Here is a 23,167-nt window from a genome sequence, read left to right on the forward strand (position 1 = left end):
TCATCAAATAATCCTTAAAGCATACCTACCATAACGCCTGGCAAGAGTTGAGTTTTTAGAAAAAAAAAAGAAAAAACTACAATTTTATTGAGCACCTATTATGTACCAAACATTTCTTTTAAAGCCACTTTCATTTCATCCAAACAGCTCGGGAGATGGGCACTCACTTATATGTCCATTCTAAAGAAAGAAGAAAGGCAGGGCGCAGGGATAAAAGTTTCTCACGCAGTGGCGGGAAGTAGAGCTGGTGGTAAGGCCCAGCGGTTCAAAAAAGCTGGAAGGATACCCCTCCCTTAATGCAGTCCTCGGCCCACAGGAGGCGCTCCAACCCTCTGTGCCAGACGTAAAGTTGGGGCGCAGACAGGTAAGAAGGGGGATGGCCGAGTCCACACGCAGCTTATGCAGACCCAAACTGCTGCAGGCAGGCTTGTTTTCCTGTCTTTGGGAATTCAGGGTTCAAAGGTCTCAGGCTAGACTCTCCTCCTCCTCGCCAATGGGGCTGGGCAGCCAGGGCGGAGCCGGCGCCCGGGTCCCAGGCATCGGCACCACGGTAAAGGGCTCAGCGGGCGGCCTGGAGGCGGGGACCGAGGCAGGCGACTCGGGGCCGGTGGGGGGCTCAGACTCCGGTTCCCGCTGGCCTAAGTCGAGCAGCGGGTCTTCGCAGCCACATTCCGGGACCGCGCCGTCGGGAGCGCCCGCGCACGCGCAGTTAGCAGCCATGGATTCCTCCGACACGTAGCTGTTTTTGCGCCGCAGCAAGGACACGCGCCGGCCCAGCAGGCCACTTGTGGCCATGCCCGCGCCCACTGGCAGGAGGCGCTGCAAAAAGTCGCCGTGTGCTTCGTTCGGTGGCGCGTCCAAGCCGTCCTGACGCTGGAACTGCATGTCCTCCTTGGCCAGCCTGCAGGAGAGACAGAGGATCAGCGTTGCCGCCTCCTTCGCTTTCAACAGAGCTGAGACCAAGGCACGCTACGTTTCCTGCCTCCACCCACCTCACTGTTCCACTTCTCCCAGAAGTCTTGGCTTGCCCCCCAGAGCCTGGCCTTATCCTCTAGCTCTGGCTATGAGCAAACTTAGGCCTTAAAAGGCTTAGTTGGGGCTCTGCCTCGTGTCGCTTCTGGTCCGCCCAATCCTCATAGACTGTAGCCCTTAGTGTCCCGGCCCCAGACCTTGACCCGGATCCCTGACACCTCATCCTAGTCCTATTGACTGTAGCTTTTAGCTCCGAATCTCCAGGGGCCTTTAGCCCCGTCCTGGTCACCCACTGCCCCTTCAATTAGACACAACCCACAGTCATGTGTCCAGAGGATGAAATGGTTGAATGGCATCACCAACTCAATGAGTTTGAGCGTGAGTCGGACGTGAGTTTGAGCAAACTCCAGGAGATGGTGAAGGACAAGGAAGCCTGTTGTGCTGCAATTCATGGGGTCCCTAAGAGTCGAACATGACTGAGCGACTGAACGAGACCCCGCCCAAGAGGCCCTGTCCACCCCCACTGGCTCACGTGATGTCGAAGGTAGAGCCCTGGAAGGAGGGCTGCTGCATCAGGAAGGCGGTGGCCGCGGTGTAGGGAGCTCGAGCCTCAGCCGCGTCCCAGTACAGGTCCTTCTCCAGCATGGCCAGGTCGTCGTACATTTCATCCACAGCCAGCATTGACACCTGCGCGTGAGGATATGCAGGGAAGAGTGGGGCATGGAAAAGCGCTGGCACCACAGGGTGGACCCCTCAGGCTGGGTAGGAAGGCGGCTATCAGAGAAGGGTGGTTCAGGGGCGATGTGTAGAAGAGTTTTGGCAGGGCTGGGGCCAAGGTCGCCTTGGGAGCTTAGGAATGGTCTCAACTGAGAGAATCTCACCTGGAAGCATCGGTCGATCAGAAAGTTGGTCTCAAAGTCATCGTCATCCTCTCCAAAGGGGTTGATGAGCTGCTCCGCTACCTGAGTGGGGAGAGGGGAGGTAGGCAGAGCCCTGAGAACCCCTGCCCATTTCACCCCTGTAGTCCTGGCCTTGGGACCCCCACCCACCTTGAGCCAACCGGCATAGAAGAAGAACTGCAGCAGGGTGAAGATTGGCACGTACAGGTCCAGGTCGTGGTCTTTGTAGCCCTGTGCTGGGTCCAGGAACTGGCGACCGATGAGGCAAGCCAGGAAGTAGCTGTACACAGCAATGGTCACCACCTGGGGGACAGAACGGGGTGCCAGTCAGGTCTTGAAAGTCATGGAGAGACCAGAGCTAGGATCACTAGTCACTGTGACAGAGTCTCAGCTAGTCCTTAGCTTTTCCTTGAGACCAATGCTCCAGAGCCTCTGACATGGGATATAAAAAGGCCCAACCAGGTTACCTGGGTGTAGACAAGGGGCACACTAATCCAGTCGTAGTGAAAGAGCATCCCACACTTGCTCCGAAACACATTCAGCTCCTGGTGGGGCAAATATAGGTCATGAGGGGGCTGAAATATGAACTCACACATGGGGATTAACTTGGGGGGTAACGATGGAGGTGAGTGGTCACCTAGTGGGAGGCAGGCCTGTGCTTCCAGGGACTAGAGAGAGTATTTAGTGGTGAGTGTGTACCTAGGGGCATTATTCACCCAGAAACCACCCCATAGAGATAACGTGTACACCTCGGGGCTCTAGATAAGGGTGTTTGGAATCCGCCCTGTGAAAGGCACGTGGCAAGTAGGGAAATGACACAACCTCAGGGTGGGTGGGGTACAATTTCCTTGGGTTTTCTTTCTTTCTTTCTTTTTTTAATGAATGGCTACCCGGATAACCTACCTCCAGCAGCAACTTTAAGGCGCCGTTGTCGCGGATGCGGCCCTCGCGCCGAGCCTGCGCTGCCAGGTTGCAGAACCAGACGCAAGGCACCCAGTACTTGTTGTAGGATGAGTTTAGGTTCTCAAACTTCTTGCGCTCCTCGCGGGTCATAAACCCTGCGGGGGCGAGGTCGGGAGTTATTTGCCCCGCCCCCTTCCTTGCCCCGCCGCCCGCGTCCCGTTTTGGCCCGAGCCTCACCTGCTTCCACCACATGATCTATGGTGGGGAAGCGCTTAAAGACCGCTGTGCTGACCGAGCGCAGGATGAGCACCCCGGAGAGCCCTGCGTAGCGCATGAGCGTGCGTCGGTAGAGGCGGCCGCGCTCATCGCGTCCGTGCACTGTGCCGACCACGACGCACATGAGCGCGTCGGTCAGGGGCATGGATAGGTACTGGTTCCACCAGCGGTGCACCACCAGCGTCACGTAGAAGCCTGCGCGAGAGCCGGGGATGGGGGAGAGGGGCTCAGTTGGGAAACTAGGGTCAGGGGTTTGGGAGCCCAGATCAAGGGAAGAGGAGCCGGCCTGGGTCTTGCATCAGGAGCACGGGGTAACTGCACGCCCACACCATGTGGGGCCACGTGGGCTAGGAACCTGGGGATCCAGCCCTGAGGTCAGAGGTTGGTGCAGGCTGAGTCACCCCGGCTGCTTGGATGTCATCTGGGATGGGAGATTAAGATCTCCGTATAGAGGTGAAGGAGGGCTTCCTGGTGGCTCCAGTGGTAAAGAATCCGCCTGTCAATTGGATCCCTGGCTGGGAAAGATCTCCTGAAGTAGGAAATGGCTATCCATTTCAGTATTCTTGCCTGGAAAATCCCATGGACAGAGGAGCCTGGTGGGGCACCGTCCCAGGGATCACAAGAGTCAGACACGACTGAGTACACACTTCGAGGTGAAGACATGGAGGCCACAGGTAAGTTGTCACCAAGGCCATAGGGAGCCCCTGAACCAGGGGTGTGTGAAGGGGTTGGGCACATGGTCTAAGTTAGGAAACCCAGGGCAAGCTGGTCACCCCATCCTTATGGGCCCAGAATGGTGGGAGGAAGGCTGATATTATGGGAAATTACTGAGGACAGGAGCCGGGACTTGTCAGAGAGATACCCCTCAGGATGGACTTGAAATGAGGAAGTCCTATGGGATCTTTGGAGGGGGTCCCTAGGATGGCTCAGATGATAAAGAATCTGCCTGCAATGCAAGAGATCTGGATTTGATCCCTGGGTCTGGAAGATCCCCCGGAGAAGAGAAAGGCAACCCACTCCAGTATTCTTGCCTGGAGAATTCCATGGTCAGAGGAGCCTGGCGGGCTGCAGTCCATGGGGTCTCAAAGTGTCAGACATGACTGAGTGACTAACACACACTGGGGATCAGAACATGTGAGGGGAGGCACTGGTAAGCCCATGCAGACACAGATGGGAGTCCGAGGTGACCAGGGATAAGCCTGTGGATGACACGGAGCTCTCTCATGGGGGAACCTCAGGGGATACACTGACCAGGTGACCTCCAAGGTCCTGGGAATCGATGCCATACCTGGCGTAAAGGATGCAGAAATGGGGATGTGCGGGGATGGCTTTGAGGAAAGCAGGAATGGCTATGGGTTTCTTGGGATGAAGAGAAGGGGCAACTCCGGAGCGCAAACCCACCCAGCACGAAGGAGACCGGGATGAGACTGGCGTACTGGTCGCAGTAGAGGACGAGCTTCTCGAAGTAGCGTTTCTGCTCTTCGGTCAGCACGAAGCTGCGAGGGAGCGGGGCACGGGGTCACCGGCGAGCCCCCGTCCCCAGCAGGCGGTCTCTCTTCCCGCACCCACCCCGGGGCCGCCCTGCAGCCCCTCCCCAGACCTCCCTCGGGCACGGCACTCCCCATCCCCTCCCCGCCGCACCCACCCCCGGGCCGCCTCACCGATAGGCGGCGCTCAGCGCCATGTAGAGTCCGAGGAAACACAGCAGCTCGCGCCACAGGAGCTTATAGATGCTCCCGCGCCACAGCAGCAGCAGCTTCGAGAAGCCGCCGAAGCGCGCGTTCGCCACGCGCGCCGTGTACGTGACGGTCATCGCGGCGCCCGGGCCGGTCGAGCCAAAGGAGAGGGGGCGCTGGATCGGACCTAGGCTTGGGGGCCGAGGAATGGGGGGCCGGGACGGGGCCGGGCTGGAGGCTACGGCGGGGGTGGAGAGGTGCGGGCCCGGCTCAACTCTGCGCCCTATTCCGCGCCCGACCACCTTACTAGCTCCTGGGTTCCCGTCTCCCCCGACCTCCTCTGCCCCACCGCAGTCCCCAGCCCTCCTTTCCAAGGCCCCTTCTTCCAGGTCACTCCCTTCCTTGGACTCCCGGCCCCAGCGCCTTGTGCAGATCTTCCCTGGCCCTCTCCGTCTATCCCCCACCCTCAAGACCCTTACAGTTTTAGCCCTCTCAGATCTCATACTCCTTACCTGGACGCCATCTACACTTTCCTCTGCTCCCTGAGTCCCGAACCCTTTAGTTTTCTAAGTTCCCAGGGCTCCAACTGAGTTTCGTCCCCAATTCTCTTTCCTCGAGTTCCACTTCGACCTTTCCTCTCCTCCTCCCCTAATCCAATCTGGGCCCATTCTCCGCCCTGCACTTTCTTTTGAAGTCCTGCAAAGCCTGGTCCCCCAGCTTCCTGGCCCTCAGGTCCCTTCCCACAGTTCCCCTGGCCTCAGACTGGCTCCCTCTGCTGCAGGGCAGCCCCAGTCTATCCCCCTCCTACTTAATCGCCCTGGCTCTGCCCCCTCCCACTGGCCCTGGATCCACCTGGACATTTCCTGTGTCCATTCCCTGCTCGCCTTCCACACCCTACCCTGAGGATTCAGATGGATTCTCCCTCGCAGACCGACTTGTCCTCAGGGTTCCCGGCTCCCCCAGGCCTGGGTCCTTCTCACCTGATGGCTGGTTCAGGGACACTTGGGACAAGGACAGGATGGGCTGGGCGGGTGGCTTCAGGGTTGGGTGGGGCTTAAGCCAGATTCTGTGAGGGAGGGGGCTGGGGAGTGGACGTGGGTGGCCCTTCCCTGGCCCTCCCCCCAGTCAGTTGCACAGTTGCAGCCTGAGAACTTTGAAGTCTCAGTTTGTTACCTGGGGCGGGGGGTGGAGAATTCACCCTGACCTCCCTAGCTCCTGTCCCTTCTCCCAGTCAGTCACTGGCAGGTCCCAGAAACTTTAGCCCTAGAGCTGGGGGAGGGAGCAGAAACCCTGTCTTTACCCGACCCAGTTGTACACACACTGCTCCATGAGGCTGGGTCACTCGAAACTCACCTGTAATCAACCATAAAGATGCACGTGGAAACATACCATAGCTCCAGACGTAAATTCAACTTTCCTCAACACAGCCTCCCACAATCACCGTGACCCAAAAAGGAAGCCACACACTCTCACAAAGGTTTCTAGAGTCACACGAGAGACACTTAGCTGTACCCCACCCCCACTAACATGCAGATATAAAGCCAACGGACCCTAACCCAAACCCACCAGGTTCTCAGCTCTCAGGCACCCACACAGTGCTCCAAACAGCCACTCAGGAACACAAGGGCAGGGACCCAACCACTTAATTCCTTCATAATTGTACTAGGTAATAAAGACACACACAAGGTCACACAACCAGCCAAGTGCAGACCACAGCCCAAGCCCAGAACACCATCACACAGGCAACCATCACACAGAGGGAGGTAGCCTACATTTATTCCTGATCTCTCCCATACAAAAACACACCTGTGACCACATATGAGTTTGAGCATGCTCTGGGAGTTGGTGGTGGACAGGGAAGTCTGGCGTGTTGCAGTCCATGGGGTCTAAAGAATCAGATACGACTGAGGGACTTAACTGAACCGACCACACATCAGATGCAGGAGTACCTGCCCTCAACACAGCAGCCCACAGTCCTGGGGTCAGATCCAGGTCTGGTGGTCCCTTAGATTTGCCCATGTTGCAAAGACACATTTGTGTAACACTGACCCCTCCCAACAGTCCCACAGACCCAGAGGGTCACATCCAGGAGTCAGGCTATCATCCCTCATGAAATTCACCTGCATTTATTTGTACATCAATCCATAAGACACACCCTCCTCAACACCCCTTCACTTTGGGTGGTGGCGGGCAGGCGCACACACACACCCTGGGTTGCAGTCACTTTCGTCATTGTCATGAACACACAAGCTTAGGGACACAAAACTTTGTCCCCACACTTGGCACGGATACAGGACACATGTCCTCCCTTCAGAGACACACCTATGCAGGGGGCAGTCTAACCTGGCACAGACAGCCCTCCATCCTCAACTTTGAATGCAGAGTCTAGTGTGGTAGGGGCAGAGGCTCAGGGCTCCAGCCCCAAGAGGGGCGTCCTGGAGTGCCCCTCAGCCTTTCCAGTCCACCCTAGCTCCAGAAGTGCATATGGCTCCACTCGACCCCACCCTGAGGTCCGGCCAGCCAGGACGCTGTGTTCCTAACCCAGCAGGTGTCTGCCCCACCCGGGGTAATTAGGAACCAGCCCGGACTGTCTGTCCTCGGACCCATGCCTCCGCTGTCCAGCTGCTGGACAGCTCATAAAAGAGGGTGAGGGGTGATGCTGCTAGCTAAGGCAACTGGGGAGGGGACAGGCTTCAGGTTGATGGGCTCCATACTCAACCTGGTTTCCCTTGTAGCTCAACTGGTAAAGAATCCACCTGCAATGCAGGAGACCTGGGTTCCATCTCTGGGTTGGGAGGATCCCCTGAAGAAGGGAAAGGCTACCCACTCCAGGATTCTGGCCTAGAGAATTCCATGGGCTGTGTAGCCCATGGGATCGCAGAGTCGGACACGACTGAGCGACTTTCACTTCACTTCATACCCGACCTGAGGCCCCTATTTCCTTGGATGTATTCTCACACAGCCAGCCCTCCCCCCACTCCCCCACGCTCATCTCCCATCCTCCAGCTCCCAGTATCCCCACAAACTTTTGACTGCTGGACCCCTGCTGGGGCGGAGGCAGGTTGCCCAGGCTAGTTCACATGCTTACTAATTGTAACAGCGAATATTAACAAACACTCCTTGGCAGGTACATGCCTGGGGCTGTTGTAAAGGTATTACCTATTTCATCTCATTGTGTCTTTACAAGCAGGAAATGTGAACTTGGTGCCTTTGTTATTCCCGCCATTATTCCCGCTAAACTGAGGCCCAGATGACACATAGCCCTTTCAGAACACACCTGGGATTTGAATCCCGAGCAGTTTGGTTAGGTTACAGACACTTCCCTGACATGGACCTGCCTATACTGGCTTGTGTGCAACCCGACAGTTGGAGGGGACACGTCTAGGCTCGTGGCTCGGTCCCCTTACATATGCACACCCTGGCACACCTAGATCTTGGATGTGCGCTGTCTAAACACTACTTCCTGACTCATGTGTGTCCTCAACCCCCCCCTTCTCCCCCCACCCATAATTAGCTCCAGCTTGGAACTTGCAAATGCCCAAGATCATGCCAGTCCTGGGTCTCTCAAGTAGGGTGTGACAGTGACTGTCCAGGGAGCGGCGGAGGGAAGTGTGAAGGGGAGAAGGTGGGCTGCTCGGTGTCTTTCAGGCTGGTGTGCTGACCCTTCCGAGGTCAGGTGAATTTGTGCCAGGGCCCTATGAATGGCCACACTTCTGTCTCCGTTTTAGGAATAGGGGACTGGTGCTCAAACTGCAGGAAACATGCTACAGACCACTAAGACTGCTCCGGGGGCAGATGGGGCTTCAGGGCCCCTCGAGCCTCTGAGTTTTTTGTCATCTTGTCCCCTAAACTGCCCCCCTGTTGCAGTCCTGTGCTGGGACAGGCTGATGCCATGCCATTCCATAGAACAGGAAATTGGTTGGGGGGGTTAGGTGGGTGGAGACTGTTAATCCCCAGTCTGGCAAGCCCAGCCTCTGCCCAGGGCGCCCACTAATTCCCAAACCAAACAGCAGGCAGTGCTGGGCCCACTGCCGGCCTAATCCGCTCCCCGCCAGCCTGGGGCTGGCCAAGGGGCCTCTTGGTTCCCACGCTCTGAGCCCTGAAGGATGTGGGCAGATGCTCCTTCTTCTACTCCAGGCTTTACAGTCCCGAAGGACACCCTGACCCACAAAGACCAAGAAAACAGCACCCCTTTACCAAATAACCCTCTTTCCAAAATTGCCACAATAAACATGCATCTCTATTAGATCTCTGTTGTAACAATGCCTCTCTGGATGTGACATCTTTGTGCAGTGTACAACCTGTGCAACCGCACATGAATGTACTAAGCCCCAACTCCCACATCATATCAATATCCACAGAAGTTTAAGATCATTTTATTGAGGGAGGAGAGGTGGGGAGAGGTGGGGGGTAGCTATAGCTCCCCCAGCCCCACCAGGGGGAAAAGACCCCCTCCCCGCCTCCCATCCCCCAAGTGGTTCCCCTGTATTGGGGGGGGAACTTTGTGCAAACTCTGCCCCGGAGGGTGGCGGGTGGGTGTGAAATGGCAGCTGCGGCTGGTGGAGGTGCTACTGCGCGCTGGGGGGCTTGTAGGGCTCCAGGAGAAGAGCGGAGAAGGTGTTGACCTTGTCCGCTCCCCGAACCTCATGGGGCAGCAGCGGCAGCTTCACAATGTGGAAGTCTTCATATAGGTCCTCCATCTGTGGCGGGGGCAGAAGGCAGCAGTCAGGGGGCCCCGGGGCAGGGACGGACAGGATGTGGTCAGTGTAAACAGTCAGGCTGGGGGGGTCTCAGGGTCAGGGAGAGAATATGAGCAAAGACTTCACAGGGTCATGGGTGGGAGTGGTGCCAGTGAGGTCAGAGACCACGTCCCTGGACCTCCCACTCCCCAGGATCAGAGATACCCAGGCCAGCTAGTCTACAAAGGCCAGAATCAGGTCTGAAGCAAGAGATGAAGGGCAGGGGACTAGGCAGATGAATAGAGAGTGGGATGAAGCAAAAGATCAGAGGACACAGTAAAAGGTCAGCTGGGCTGGCTGGGCTGGGCCAGACCGCAGCTTCTGGGCTCAAAGTGTGAGGACTGGGAGGGAGGGTGGGCGTGCACACCTGGTCCAGATACTTGGCTTGGATCTTGTGGCGGGCCTCACACATCTTGCAGGGCTTCTCGGGATCAGGGAAGACGAGCTGGTTGACAATGATGTTGTGCGTGTCAATCTTGCACTTGGCCAGCTCCTGGATCAGCCGTTCGGTTTCATACAGGGACAGGAACTCCGCGATGCATACACAGATGAAGGTTGTTTGCTCCTGCGGGAGGCGAGAGAGGATAGGGAGGGGCAGGTCTCAGCCCTGTCCCAGTGGTTCCCAAAGCCTCTCACCGCCCACTGGACCTGAACTCACAGGGTCCTTGAACTGCTCGCTGACGGAGCGGATGACAGGCAGTGTCTCCTCCAGCTTGGAGGCCAGCTGGTCTGCGTTCATGTCGCCGAGGCCCAGCATGTTGCACATCTATGGGGATGGGAGAGGGCTCACGGTTTACCCGGGGCCCATTACACTCCGTGGGTCTTGCGGAGGGCAGGGCGGGTGGCGGGGAGATGGGAGGAAACGAATCCCAACACCTCCTAGTGGTTTAAGATGCAGGCCCTTGAGCAGATCACAGGGGTCCAACTCCAGCTCTGCCATTTTTGTGGGACCATGGCTAGGTTAGTGCCTCAGTTTCCACATGTGTAGAGCTGCTATCCTACACAACACACTGTCACACACTCAGAAGGGTGCCTGGCACACAGGAAATGCTCCACAAACTTTACTACCTGAGGGGGGCTTCCCTGATGGCTCAATGGTTAAGAATCCACCTACAAAGTGGGAGACATGGGTTCGACCCCTGATCCCGGAAGATCCCACAGGCTGAGGAGCAACTAAGCCCGTGTGCCGCAAATACTGAAGCCCCTGCACCTGGAGACTGTGCTCTGAAACAAGAGAAGCCACTGCAGTGAGAAGCCCAGGCACTGCAACTAGCGAATCATCTAGCTTGCTGTAACAAGAGAAAAGCCCTTGCAGAAACAGAGACTCAGAGCAACCACCAACAGGACAAAAAAGTTACTACCTGAGATTCAAGTCCCCACCAGGGGACCACCATAACCAGGGAGGTGGGAGTGGTGTGCAGAAGCGTGCGGTCATTAGGGTTGTCATGTCATGCTAATAATAACCCGTGGTGGGGGGACTCGCATGCTCTCCATTTGACAGATACGGCCCAGAGTGGGGAAGTGACTTGAGGTTACAGAGCAGTATCACACCAGAGTGCGGTGCATTTGAACCTGGGCCACCTGGCTCTGGATACAGTAAGTCCCCTACATAGGAACCTTCGAGTTGTGAACTTTCAAAGATACAAACATACATCTGGTTTCAGCCAGAAACCAGAACCTGTGCCATTAACGTCAGGCGCGACTGAAACTGCAGCTTGCCCTCAGTCTCCTATCACTGACAATCCTTCCGCTCTACTACCTCCCACCTCCTCTCTCTCCTCCAGTCAGTAACTCCTCTTGTCTGTTCTGTATGCCAACTGTTGTACTGCATTACTGTACTTTTTAAGGTACTAGCCTGTAAGCTTAAAAATGTTTAATTTTTTGTGTTTTTTATGTATTATTTGTTTAAGAAGTATTATAAACCCATTACAGTATGTTATGGGCTTCCCTGGGGGCTCAGCTGTAAAGAACCTGCCTGCCAATACAGGAGACTCAGGTTTGATCTCTGGGTTGGGAAGATCCCCTGGTGAAGGAAATGACAACCAACTCCCGAATTCTTGCCTGGGAAATCCCACGGACAGAGGAGCCTGGTGGGCTACAGTTCATGGGGTCACAAAAAAGTCAGAAGCAACTGAGCAACTAAACAACAACAGTACAGGATAGAATACATAGACAATTGTGTTATTTGGTTAACCTAGGTTAACTCTGTTGAACTTATGGACAAACTGGACTTACAAACTTGATCTCGGAATGGAACTCATTCATATGTCGTGGACTTACTGTATGTGGTTTCAAGCTCTGTCTGGGGCACAAGAGGTGGAGGCAGGGACACCGAGTGCTGTGGAGGAGGGTGGACAGTTCCTTCACAGTGAAGACCCAATCCACCCATTGGGAAGCGCTGACTGAGAAGGCAGGCAGTAAAGGCCTTTGTTACAGTGCGACTGGGAGCCCTGCTCCGACTCAGGGGATTCCTGGCTGCCCGGGGGCCCTGCCTGCCTGTGAGATGAAGGGGCTGATCTGGTTCTTGATCTGCATGAGGCGGCCAAGCCCCCGCTCGACGATGGTGGGGAAGTTGAGCAGCCTCAGCGTGTGGCCTGTGGGCGCCGTGTCGAACACCACCACGGAGAAGTTCATGCCCTTCACCAGCCTGCAGGGAGAAGAGGGTCAGGCCCACTCCGCCGCTTCTTCCGCCCCCAGCCCCAGGCAGCACCCAGTACCCCTGGCCGTGCCTGACCTCATCACCTCTGCGTAGCTCATGGCCTCGTCGATGCCTGGGAATGCGCTCATAGCTTCTTGCATCATCTTTTTGCCCATGCTCAGCATGTTATCCTCTTCAAAGAACTCATCCGGCAGCTCCGCCACGCCCAGGCTGGGGTCAATCTCCTTTGGGCCGAGGGGGTCAAGATTCAGGCGGCTGTGTCTGGGGCCTTGGCACCAAGGCACAGAGCCTGAGGGAGCCTGTGGGGCGCCTGAGCACAGCCCATCATCGGGTCACAGCTGAAGAGACCCCTGAGGTGCCACAGCCCCTCCCTTAGGCGCTTCGGGTACCCAGCAACCACAGATTGTCAAACAAGCAGAGGGAAGATCGTCAACTGTGCTCAGTGCCCAGATGGAAGCCAGAGCCTACTGCAAGGCCTTTTCTTTTTATCAGGCCACATCATGCAATGTGTGGGATCTGAGTTCCCTGAATAGGGATCGAACCTGTGCCCCCTGCAGTGGAAGCATGGCGTCTTAACCACTGGACCGCTGGGGAAGTCCCTGCAGGGACTTTTCACTAGCTTTTCCCCCACCCAGCCCAGGACCTCTTCCAGATCAGTCCTGTAACATGAGTCTTCCTTGAATGCCCAAGCTAACAGTGCAGCCCTAGCCCCTGTTGCCCTCTTTTCCTTTCTCCTTAACATCTGGCCTCTTGAAGATCCCCTGGAGAAGGAAATGGTAACCTACTCCAGTATTCTTGCCTGGGAAATCCCGTGGAGAGAGGAGCCTGGCGGGCTACAGGCCATGGGGTCACAAAGGAGTCGGACACAACTTAGCGACTAAGCACACACGCACATGGTGTTTACTCATCATGTTTATCACCTGTCTCCACACCACAGTGCCGGCCCCATGAGGGTAGGGGTTTTGACTGTCTTGTTCACTGTGGTGTCCCTAACACCTGGGAAGTGCGTGGCACAGAGTAGGTCCTCAACTTGGATGTAGCATTCATGAAAGGATGACCAAGCCTGGGATCCCTGGCCTGTCCTGCACTCAATACCTCTCTATCTTCTGCCTGTGTTACCTCTTCTTCTTCTCCTTTTTTTTTTTAAATAATAATTTTATTTATTTTTGGCAATGCTGAGTTTTTCTTTGCTGCAAGGGCTTTTCTCTAATTGCGGTGTGCAGGCTGCTCATTGCGGTGGCTTCTCTTTTTGTGGAGCACAAGCTCTAAAGCTCTCAGGCTTCAGTAGTTGCAGCGCCCAGGCTCTAGAGCACAGGTTCAATAGTTGTGGCACATGGGCTTAGTTGCTCTTCAGCACGTGGGATCTTCCTGCATCAAGGATCGAACCCGTGTCTCCAGCATTGCAGGTGGATTCTTTACCACTGAGCCACCAGGGAAGCCCCTACCTCTTCCTTTTGATTTCATGGTTTCTGTGGTGAATCCCTCCACTCCCTGGCCTCAGAGGTCACTTCCCTGTGGGAAGCTTGTCCACACATCACCCCCCACAGTCACACCCTTGATGGGTTATTCCTAGCTACTGGCCCACTCTCTGACCCCAGCTCTCTCAACTCCTGTTATTCTAGACCTCTCTGGGCCACCTCATCCCTACCCTTCTGCCCCCCCCTTCACTGTCAGTGTTCCTCTTGGCCGGCACTCTTCTCCAGCCCAGTCTCCAGAGGATGCCTCTGCATAAACACACTCCTTTTTCCCTCTGCAGTTGGCAAAAGCCCCATTCTCATTATCTGCAGCTCGCTGGCATGGCTGTACTGAGGTCAACATCCAAGGAACACGCCTGACAAACAGCTTCACCTTGCTCCCCACTGCTGATGGCAAATCTCCAATGGGCATTTGACAAGCCAGACAATCCACCGGTGGGAGTATTAATGCTGCCGGGAGCCAACACACGAGACCCTACCCCTAACAAGGCCATAGGGGAGAAAACCTGACGGGCAAGGCAAATCAGGTTTTCAGGGGTTTTTCGAAAAGGCCAGCTCATGAGATCCCACCCATGACAAGGTCACGAGGAGAAAGCCTGACAGGCAAGGCAGATCAGGTTTTCAGGGATTTCAGAAAGCTGCCCCCGGCTCTCACCTTAAAGATGATATCTGTCTTTCTGATGCCTGCCTCAATGGACTACTCCCTAATTTCTCTGACACAGGCAGGAAGGCCTTCCCCGATCTCTTCCCAAATAAGAATCAATTTAGAATTTTAATCAATAAGTTTCCCAGGTGGTGGTATTTTATGAAATTATTTAGGGTGAAAGGAGTGTTTTAATTTAAACTCCTTTGCTGGTAGTTTGTTAGCCAAATGCCTTTATGCCCTTGGTACTAATATGCATGATTGTTTATAATATCCTAATCATAAAATAGCATAAAAAAACCTGATTATATAAAAGCCCTAATAGATATAGAGCCCTTTTAAGGGGTAAAGGAGTCCTATTAGAAAACATAAGAAAATTATTCTATAGGTGGTTATTGGGTTGTGATTTGCTTGCTATGTTTTGTTTGCTGTATTTTTGCCTTTAATGTGCTAAGGTTGTGTTATAAAAACCATTGTTAATATAGTTAAAGATCTAGGAAAATAAGAACTTAGCCCTAGTGTGGTAACAATGAGATGGTTGTTAATTGTCAGCCAGGAGTACTAGGCAGAAGCTGCCTCACTGAAGCCGCAGAGTCTGTATGGGGTAAACTTCTTAGATAAACGCAACTGACAACTTTTGCAGAAAGATTAATTTTTGTATTAACAAGAATATAATTCTACTCTGTACTACTTCCCTATGACCCTGTTACCTTTCAGTTAAGGTCTCCATAAAAACAGAAAATAGGTTTACAATCACCTGACCTGCAAAAGTGTTGATAGGCCCCAAGGCCAGAAGATAATGTATAAGACCCTCATAAACAAAGAAGTATGCAGAAAACACCCTGGTTTCGTGAAGGACAAGCTGACGTAATGTTAAACTATCTTCCCCTTAGAAATGTACTAACTTAGGGTATAAAAGCTATGGTAAAAAATAAAGCATTGCCAGACTCTTCCAGACTCTCTGCACCCCCATCTGGTCATTCTCTCTCTCTCTCTCTCTTTCTCTCTCTCTCCCTCACAGACTTGGCCCTATCAAGGCTAGTCTCACGTCTCTCTCTCTCGCCGACGCCGTTCATCCTGAGGGTACCCCCTGGATCCTGCCGAGGCTGGACCCCGGCATAATGCCACATCTTCTCCCACCTCAAACACCTTCTTCCCCAAGTGGCCCTCAGTCTCTGCTGGGGCTTGTGCCTCGGTGAGAAATTGAAGCCACTAGCCGCCAACACCCTCATTTCACCCTAGAAAATGCCCCAGTCCTTCCTTCCATGCCCCCGGTCCTGGCAGAGCCCAAGTCCTGGGTCTGTGCACTGGAGCAAGCAGACACCCACCTGAGGCCCCTCCTTGGCTGGCATCCTTATTCCCTCCTGTAGCATCATTTGTCCCTCCCAGTTGAAGCACTGTTTTTGTTAGCCACACCAAGCAGCTTCTGGGACCTTAGTTCCCAAACCAGGGGTTGAACCTGGTCCTCAGTAAAGAGAGAGCCCAGAGTTCTAACCACTGGACTGCCAGAGAATTCTCTGAAGCATTTGCAACAGCAAACACACGTGCTCTTAGCATCTCCTTTCTCAGAAAAGACTTCCTTAACTCTCATTCCCATTCCCCTCCAGGGATGGCCACGCTCATTTGTCTGCTCCCGTCGTGGTGACCACTGTCTCCACTTTGGTTCACCCACTCCAGGCAGGCTTTTGCATCCATTCCCAGGGCGATCTGCTTAAAACGGATGTACCTGCCAGAGTCAACAATCTTTCTGCCCAAGTCTCTTTGTCCTCCTCAAGTTCAGGAGCCCGTACTATCTTGCTTCCCTCCCACCTCACCTGGGACTCCTCCTTGTCATCTTTAACTGATGCTTCCTCTTTCTCTGTAGGACCCTAAATGCTGATAGGACCCCAGAGTTGTTTCTGGGCCTCTCTATTCTCTCATTTTTTCTTCCATTCACACAGCTTTAAATAAATATCGCCCTTGGGACAATGACTCTCAAATCAATGCCAATCTCTTCCTCTAGACTCATATAACTAAGCCACTGTCCTGATGTCTCCATTTGGATGACCAGTGGGCACCTTGGTCTCACTAAGCCAAATAAAATTCCCCATTTTTGCCTCTACACCTGCTCCTCTCCTAGTCTTCTCCATCTCAGTTGCCCAGGGAGTCAACTCAGAGATGAACTGAATTCATTTCTTTTCCTCATGCATTATAACCGAGCACTCAAATTGCTTTAATTCCAAAACACATCCCCGGGGTTTCCCTGGTGGTCCAGTGGTTAAGAATCCACCTTCCAATGCAAGGGATGCAGACACAATCCTGTCAGGGAACTAAGATCCCAGTGCCACGGGGCAACTAAGCCCACATACCGCAACAGAAGCCCCTGTGTACAACAGTGAAGACCCACTGGAGCCAAACAAACAAATGAAAATGAATCTCAAATTTTACCACTTCTCACCTCCCTCCCCACCAAGTTTTGGCTGCCACCATTTCTAGCCTGGTCACTGTCCCATTTCTCTTTGCTTTCCTTCTTGACTTTATAATCCAATCTCTTCAGGAAAGCTACAGGGAACTTTTCAAAAAACAATTTGGCTGTGACATTACTCTGCTTAAAACAAACAGCTTCCCATTAAACTTGGAATCAGGGACTTCCCTAGGGGTCCAGTGCCTAAGACTCCACCCTCCCAATGCAGGGAACCTGGATTCAATCCATGGTTGGGAAACTAGATCCCACATGCTACAACTAAAGATTCTGTGTGCTGCAACTAAGACCTGGCACTAAGATCCAGAGCAACCAAATGCATAATAAATATAATATAAAAAATATATAAACTTAGAAACAAAGCTTAGATGCTCCTAGTGGCCTACTAGGTCCTATATCACCTGACTCTTATTGATGTCTCCCTCCCCTCCCCTTGCTCACTAATCTCGTTACTCTGGTTTCCTTTCTGATCCACAAATGTTTCTCACCCAGTCCCCTGTGGGTATGCTGAAGAAGAGGGGAAAGTGGAGAGACAAGAGGCTAGAGAATGGGCAGGACATGGTGGCTAATGGTGGGTGTTCACAGGAAAGGCCTGAGGTGCCTTTGACAGAGTTGGGGTGGGGGGGGCGTGGCGTGGGCCTGAGCCCTGTTGCACTCACCATGGCAAAGAGGTTGTCATAGCCTTTGACCTTGGTAGGCACCTTGGAAAACTTCTGGTCAAATGCATCGGAGATGTTGTGGGCTGGGTCAGTGGAGATGATCAGAACACTCTCCCGCCCCTTGGACAGCTGGACTGCTAGGCTGCAGCTGGGCAAAGGAAAGGTCAAAAGGTGGACGGTGAAGAGTCAGGCTCTGCTCCCTAGGTCTGCAAGGGGAGATGAAGGGTCGTAGGAGCAGGGGACCTGGGTCAGCAAGGGCCTTGAGAAAAGAGTATGGAGCACTGTGGGATCAGGCCTCAATCTCTGCAGTGGGACCCTCTCAGACCTCACCTGCTGAACCTTCCAGCTGGCTAGAGTGGTAAGATTCGGCTGAATGTGTCAGTCTGGTGTGATGCCTGCTTCTTCGCTGGCACAAAGTGGCATCATTATCTGGCCGTCCAGCCAGCATAGCCTGACCCTGTGTCCCTTCTCTCAATGCTAAGCTAAGGGGTCCTTTGCACTTCTTGCTAAACTCGGTGGTTCGGTCCATTTGTCCGGGGTAATCTGCCCGGGGGATCCCTCCCCCCTTCTCCCAGCTGACTGGGAGCCTGATCATGTGCCCTCCCTCCCGCCTTCCACCCCCACGTGGGCAGAGAATGACAAGGTTCACCAGATTAGGATAGTTCGCTCAGGTACCCCTCCCCTACTCTGGGCACTCTGGTACAGTCTACCTGATGGGGACATCTAAGTGCTCTCCCGGACCCCGTGCGCTGGATTCAACGTGGTTCAGCCTTTGAGCCCTAACAGGGATGACCCAACTCAGAGGGTGCCCGGGCGGCTTTCAGGAGCTGTCTTCCATTTGCTCCAGATAACTTCTGGAGAGTATAATCTAGAAGACCCCGCCCCAGCCCTCTTGCCCGGCTGCTGCTGGAAGACCCGGTCTTTCGCCTCCCCTTCACCCTGTGGTACATCCCACCCGTTTTCCCGGCCCTCACCGCAGCCTCTTTACCTGCAGGTTGTCTTGCCAACGCCACCTTTGCCCCCAACGAAGATCCACTTAAGACTGCGCTGCTCGATGATGTTGCTAAGTGTGGGCTCCAGCGGCTCCACATCAGGGGCATCCTCGAACTCCTCTGCCTCAACCCCCCACCCGGCCACCCCTGCCGCCATCTTGGAACCGGCTCACGTGATCAGGCGGAGCGCACCATGCAAAGCACCTGCAGGGGACATTTCCTATCATATCCCCATCAAGGCTAGAAGCTTGAATTGATTTTCTCATAGCTTGACTTTTAGGAGGTAATAGAAGCTATATGTCCAATGTCTTCCCTTCCAAGCTTCATCATGTCAGCCTCTTGTCTACATTTTCTTCAAAGACTCCCCCTGTCTAGTTATTACATTGGTACATCCCAGGATACTCCCCTTTACTGATTGGCCTCTAAGTCGAGCAGCTCTCCTTTCATTGGCTACATCTTTTCTTACTTTCACCAATCACTCTCACATCCCGGTAGCGCCAACCTCTCCTTAGCAACCGACCAAACACCCATTCCACGTCCTTTTCAAGAAGTTAGTTCCGAGGTCCACCCTGACCTGACTCCATAGGCTCAACTTCTTGTCGATCATTTCCTGCCCCTATTCTCCGAACTGGGTCCCAACACCCCTCTCAGGTCCGTCTCTTCTGTTATTCAATTGGCTGGGAGCCATTGGGCTCCTGACGCAAACCAATCACAGACGAACCGATTAGTTGGCTGGAGACAGTCTCGGCGCTGCGAGTGGGTTAGAGAGAGAGTTACTCCAGTTGTGGGCGAGGTCCGCAGATCCTTGTCCAGTGAGCTCCTATGCGGGCTTGCATCCTTGTTGTAGAAGGCACCTGATTCCCCAAAACCTGCTTCCACTTTACCCCAGGTTCGAGGGGAAACTTCAGTTCAGCCAATTCTGTTTGAAACTTTGGTCCCAGGCCCTTTTGCGGACACTATACCTTAGATGCAGACTCCAACCTAGAAATATCCGCGGCTTCATTTCAGTACTCTAACACATAAAAAAATACCCTGATTTGCAGATATGAACCTCTCAGCTCCTTGGAGTGAGCTGTGTCTCTATTTCCAAATGAAAGCTCCATTCCTGAGAGAGGTACCTAATCCAGAGACACCCCTATTTCTGTTCTCGGGGACCAGGCTAGATATGCCCTCTAGCTAGTTTTAGTTAGGGACCCAGGTTCCGAGGTATCAGTTGAGCACACAGCCAGGCAACGTCTCTCCCCTCACTGAGATTATCCCTGGTGTCAGAAGGAGATTCTAGCCCCGAAAAGCTAGTACACCACCGAATCCCAAGCGGGAACCTCACTCCCGAGAGCCAGCTACACACCCAGAACCAAACAGTAGTCTCATTCCGGAAGAGACCATCTCTGCGTAACGCCAGCAGGAGCCTAGCAGGGTTATAATGTTCCGCGGTACCGGCGGGGCGGGCCGGAGCGGGCCGGGACAGCTGCTTGAGGGCGCACCGCGTCATGCCTTAGTCCTCATTCGCCCTGCCCCTCATGCCCCGCCCCCACTGCGGACGCCTAAGCACCAGACGGGTCTTCCCGGCATGCATTGCCCGGGACCAGGCCTGTCGGGCGCCAAGCGCGGGGCCGGGAGCGGCCTTCCCGGAGTCCTTTGCGCGGCACCTGGTGACAAAATGGCTGCCCGAGGGAGACGGGCGGAGCCTCCGGGTCGGGAGGCGCCGGGCCCCGCGGGTGGCGGCGGCGGCGGCGGAAGCCGATGGGCTGAGTCGGGGCCCGGGACTTCGCCCGAGAGCGGGGATGATGAAGTGTCGGGCGCGGGTTCGAGCCCGGTGTCGGGCGGCGTGAACTTGTTCGCCAACGACGGCAGCTTCCTGGAGCTGTTCAAGCGGAAGATGGAGGAGGAGCAGCGGCAGCGGCAGGAGGAGCCGCCCCCGGGCCCGCAGCGACCGGATCAGCCAGCCACCGCTGCCGCCGCGGGTCCCGGGGATCCGAAGAGGAAGGGCGGTCCGGGCCCCACGCTCAGCTTCGTAAGGAGCCGCGGGGGTGGGGGCGGGCGCCAGGGTCTTCCTTGGCCTGGGGAATTGGGACCGAGAAAGGGGATCGGGATCCAGGTCCACTCTCCGACCCCGATCAGGGGGCCGTCCGGGTCACCCGCTGAGGATTCAGAACCTGGATTCCCGACAAGAGAGGTCTGGGGGCGGAGATGGGGACCTCAGGAGTCTGCCCGCAGGAACTGGGATCTGGGGGAAATTCCGTTGGAAACAGCGTTCCCAGGATCGGAAAACCAGGGTACTAGAATTCCTGTTTGAGTGGTACCCACCCGAACTTTGGATTTGGGGACCATCTCCCACTATGGGAATGGGGGCCATATTCAAATCTGGAGTCTGAGCTGTGTGAATGAAAGACTCAGACTGCTTACTGTGTGACCCTAGGAGATTTGCTTGAGTTCCATGATTCTCATTCGTCCGGTGTCCATTTATTGAGCTCCTTACTTTGTGCTGGGCACTGTGCTAGGTGATGGATATGCTGTGCTGAACATGACAGGCATCACTGCTCTCCTGAAGCATCTAGATGGCCTAACCTCATTTTCCCTGCTTGCAAAAATGGGCATCTTCTTATGTGATTACCACTGGGAAAGCCTTATAGGAAAGGCTAAACCAGTGGTTCTCAACTGGGGACGATGTCCCCCTACCCCATCTCCACACTTAACGAAGTCTGGGGACATCTGTGGTCAGAATGGGAGGAGGCAGTGCTACTGATATGAGCAGAGGGCAGGGCTGCTGCTCAACATCCTAAAATGCACAGAGCAACTCTCTCCTCCCCCTCCCCAACAAACATGATCCAGTTCAAAATGTCATTAGTGCCTAAGATTGAGAAACTCTAGGCTAAAAAAAGGGCATCTATATTGATTGTCAACCCTGAGCTGGCTTTGTCTCTGGTGTTGAGAGCAAGTTCCTGTGGTGTGGAGGAAAAAAGTGCTGACTTAAGAGTAATGGACTTGGGTGGGGGTGCGTCAAGTTTCTTCATCTGTCAAAAATGAGTGTGAGAATAGTCTCAGCAGCTCAGGTCACTTAACACCTGGTTGAGGGCTAGGGACGGGATGTCGGGTAAAGCCTGTCACAGCCCTTGGTGCACAAGAAGCCTTCAGTTTGTGGGAGAAAATAGAGGATGGGGAGGAAAGTTCAGGCTAACTCTTGTATTTGAAGAATGGGAAGTGATAGGGCCTGGGCTGGTGTGAGAACTGGGTGGCAGCCGAGTGCCCCCCCTGTGAACGAGAGTAGCAGTAGTTGTCACTGCCTTTTCCATTTGGTCATCAAGGGGCCATTTGCGGGAGCGCCCTCAAAGAGGCGAGGCCAGGTTAGGTGTCAGGGAACAGCGTCAGGCGGTGGCTAAGAATGCTGCTCCCTGGTCTCAACACACCTGACCCTGAATTCAGCTCCACTGTCTGCTGTCAGCATGATCCAGGGGACAGGCTTCTCCTTTTCAAAGGTGTTTCCTCTTCTGTCCAATGGGGACGGTTGTCACCTTCATCTTAAGGTGACTGTGAAAGTGGAAGGAGATGATATGTCCAAAGCCACTTGGCACAGGGCTTAGTATACAATAAGTGCTCAATAAAGGGAGCTGTTGCTGCCTGTGTGGTCCGTACTAGGCGATAGTGAGGACAGAGCTCATCTCCCTCACGTGGGGATTCTTCTCTCTCCCTGGGAGGACAGCTCGGGGGACCAGGACTGCCTGGGCATCGTGGGCCCAGGGCAGGCGCTGAGTCGCGTGTGCTCCTCTCTGATTGCTGCGCAGGTCGGCCGGCTGGCGGAGCTGGGCGCGGCGTCGGGACGGGCCACCGGGCCGGGCTAGGAAGGTGTAGTGGGCCTCAGCGCCGCCAAGGGCGGGCCCCGGCTCCTGTAACCGTTGCAGTCTTCTGTCCCTTCACCCAGGTGGGCAAGCGCAGAGGCGGGAACAAACTAGCCCTCAAGACGGGAATAGTAGCCAAGAAGCAGAAGACGGAGGATGAGGTGAGCAGACTGGTTGTGGCAGGGACCACCTCCGTTGCCTTTTCCTTCCAGCCTCAGCTCCTGGCCGAGGTGCCCCGTCCCTCCCTCCTCAGTATCTGGCCCTTGGATGGATGTACTGGGTGGGGGAGGAGGGGGGCTTTCAACCCAGCTCCTAGATAACTTGACTCTGCTTATCTTTATCTCAGACCCAATACGCTGTGGGAGGGTCAGCTGTCTCAGGACAGTCCTGACCCTGGTTCCTGGCATCCCCTTCCCAACCCTCTGTGTATCCCTCCCCCCCCTCCCCCACAGGTATTAACAAGTAAAGGTGATGCATGGGCCAAGTACATGGCAGAGGTGAAAAAGTACAAAGCCCACCAGTGCGGTGATGATGATAAAACGCGGCCCCTGGTGAAATGACCCCCCTCCCTGCCTGCCCACGGCCTGGGACTCTCTGCGATGTACATAAATATTTAATGCAGTGGCAGCGCGGCAGCCTTTCCCCCCAAGGACTTATACACAGAAGGAAACAGAGATGCTTCCCGCAGCTGCGGATGATTCTCCAGGACTCTTTTTTACCTTGAGCACTTGCCTCCTGAGACTTCATAGAACAGTGTTTTACTGTCCCCTCTCCTCCCTCCCCCAGCTCTTTCTGTCTTCCTTTTCTCACCCCGTCTCCCACCCTCTAGCCATCACTTCTGGGAAGTAAAGAACATGACTTAGTGCTGGACTGGTGTGCTTGCTTGCCTTCTTTGTTCTCTCCAACTTCCCTCTCGGCTGGTTGCACACCCACCAAAGGCTGGGTCTGCCCCAGTGATGTGGGGGTGTCAGGGATAA

General features: G+C 54.6%; 3 protein-coding genes across 4 annotated transcripts; 1 reads left to right on the top strand and 2 right to left on the bottom strand.

The window, feature by feature from the left end:
• Positions 1–465: 465 nt before the first annotated feature.
• Positions 466–4,863, bottom strand: BEST2 (bestrophin 2). The gene is made up of 9 exons (XM_065932133.1): positions 4,712–4,863; positions 4,452–4,546; positions 3,012–3,245; positions 2,775–2,929; positions 2,339–2,416; positions 2,022–2,174; positions 1,854–1,934; positions 1,505–1,659; positions 466–901 (listed from the first exon to the last, which is right to left on the bottom strand). Exons 1-9 carry the CDS (start codon positions 4,861–4,863, stop codon positions 466–468), a joined length of 1,539 nt encoding a protein of 512 aa, XP_065788205.1.
• A 4,236-nt stretch (positions 4,864–9,099) lies between these two features.
• On the bottom strand, positions 9,100–18,545 carry GET3 (guided entry of tail-anchored proteins factor 3, ATPase). The gene is made up of 7 exons (XM_065917668.1): positions 18,351–18,545; positions 17,363–17,510; positions 12,200–12,348; positions 11,962–12,112; positions 10,124–10,231; positions 9,833–10,030; positions 9,100–9,426 (listed from the first exon to the last, which is right to left on the bottom strand). The coding sequence occupies exons 1-7, from the start codon at positions 18,509–18,511 to the stop codon at positions 9,295–9,297; spliced, it is 1,047 nt and encodes a 348-aa protein (XP_065773740.1). The 5' UTR covers positions 18,512–18,545; the 3' UTR covers positions 9,100–9,294.
• Positions 18,546–19,948: 1,403 nt separating this feature from the next.
• Positions 19,949–23,060, top strand: TRIR (telomerase RNA component interacting RNase). 2 transcript variants are annotated; one of them, XM_065917675.1, is made up of 3 exons: positions 19,964–20,368; positions 22,274–22,351; positions 22,643–23,060. In XM_065917675.1, exons 1-3 carry the CDS (start codon positions 20,015–20,017, stop codon positions 22,748–22,750), a joined length of 540 nt encoding a protein of 179 aa, XP_065773747.1. In that variant the 5' UTR covers positions 19,964–20,014; the 3' UTR covers positions 22,751–23,060. The 2 variants fall into 2 exon arrangements, with proteins under 2 accessions (XP_065773749.1, XP_065773747.1); XM_065917677.1 differs by lacking the exon at positions 22,643–23,060 and having other exon boundaries at positions 19,949–20,345; positions 22,274–22,350.
• Positions 23,061–23,167: the final 107 nt, after the last annotated feature.

The sequence above is a fragment of the Muntiacus reevesi genome, chromosome 1 (genome assembly GCF_963930625.1).
Source record: "Muntiacus reevesi chromosome 1, mMunRee1.1, whole genome shotgun sequence".
NCBI classification, from domain to species: domain Eukaryota; kingdom Metazoa; phylum Chordata; class Mammalia; order Artiodactyla; family Cervidae; genus Muntiacus; species Muntiacus reevesi.

What these genes read in the sequence shown, in the direction of transcription:
- BEST2 (XM_065932133.1), bottom strand. Translation starts at nt 4,863, where the DNA reads ATGACCGTCACGTACACGGCGCGCGTGGCGAACGCGCGCTTCGGCGGC. An exon ending in CCTTAAAGTTGCTGCTGGAG is followed by an intron (nt 2,417 to 2,774) that starts GTAGGTTATCCG and finishes TTGCCCCACCAG; the next exon opens with GAGCTGAATGTGTTTCGGAG. An exon ending in GGCTCTACCTTCGACATCAC is followed by an intron (nt 902 to 1,504) that starts GTGAGCCAGTGG and finishes TCTCTCCTGCAG; the next exon opens with GCTGGCCAAGGAGGACATGC.
- GET3 (XM_065917668.1), bottom strand. Translation starts at nt 18,511, where the DNA reads ATGGCGGCAGGGGTGGCCGGGTGGGGGGTTGAGGCAGAGGAGTTCGAG. An exon ending in GTTGGCAAGACAACCTGCAG is followed by an intron (nt 17,511 to 18,350) that starts GTAAAGAGGCTG and finishes TCCTTTGCCCAG; the next exon opens with CTGCAGCCTAGCAGTCCAGC. An exon ending in AAGCCAAGTATCTGGACCAG is followed by an intron (nt 9,427 to 9,832) that starts GTGTGCACGCCC and finishes CCCCCGCCACAG; the next exon opens with ATGGAGGACCTATATGAAGA.
- TRIR (XM_065917675.1), top strand. Translation starts at nt 20,015, where the DNA reads ATGGCTGCCCGAGGGAGACGGGCGGAGCCTCCGGGTCGGGAGGCGCCG. An exon ending in CGGGCCCCACGCTCAGCTTC is followed by an intron (nt 20,369 to 22,273) that starts GTAAGGAGCCGC and finishes CCCTTCACCCAG; the next exon opens with GTGGGCAAGCGCAGAGGCGG. An exon ending in AGCAGAAGACGGAGGATGAG is followed by an intron (nt 22,352 to 22,642) that starts GTGAGCAGACTG and finishes CCTCCCCCACAG; the next exon opens with GTATTAACAAGTAAAGGTGA.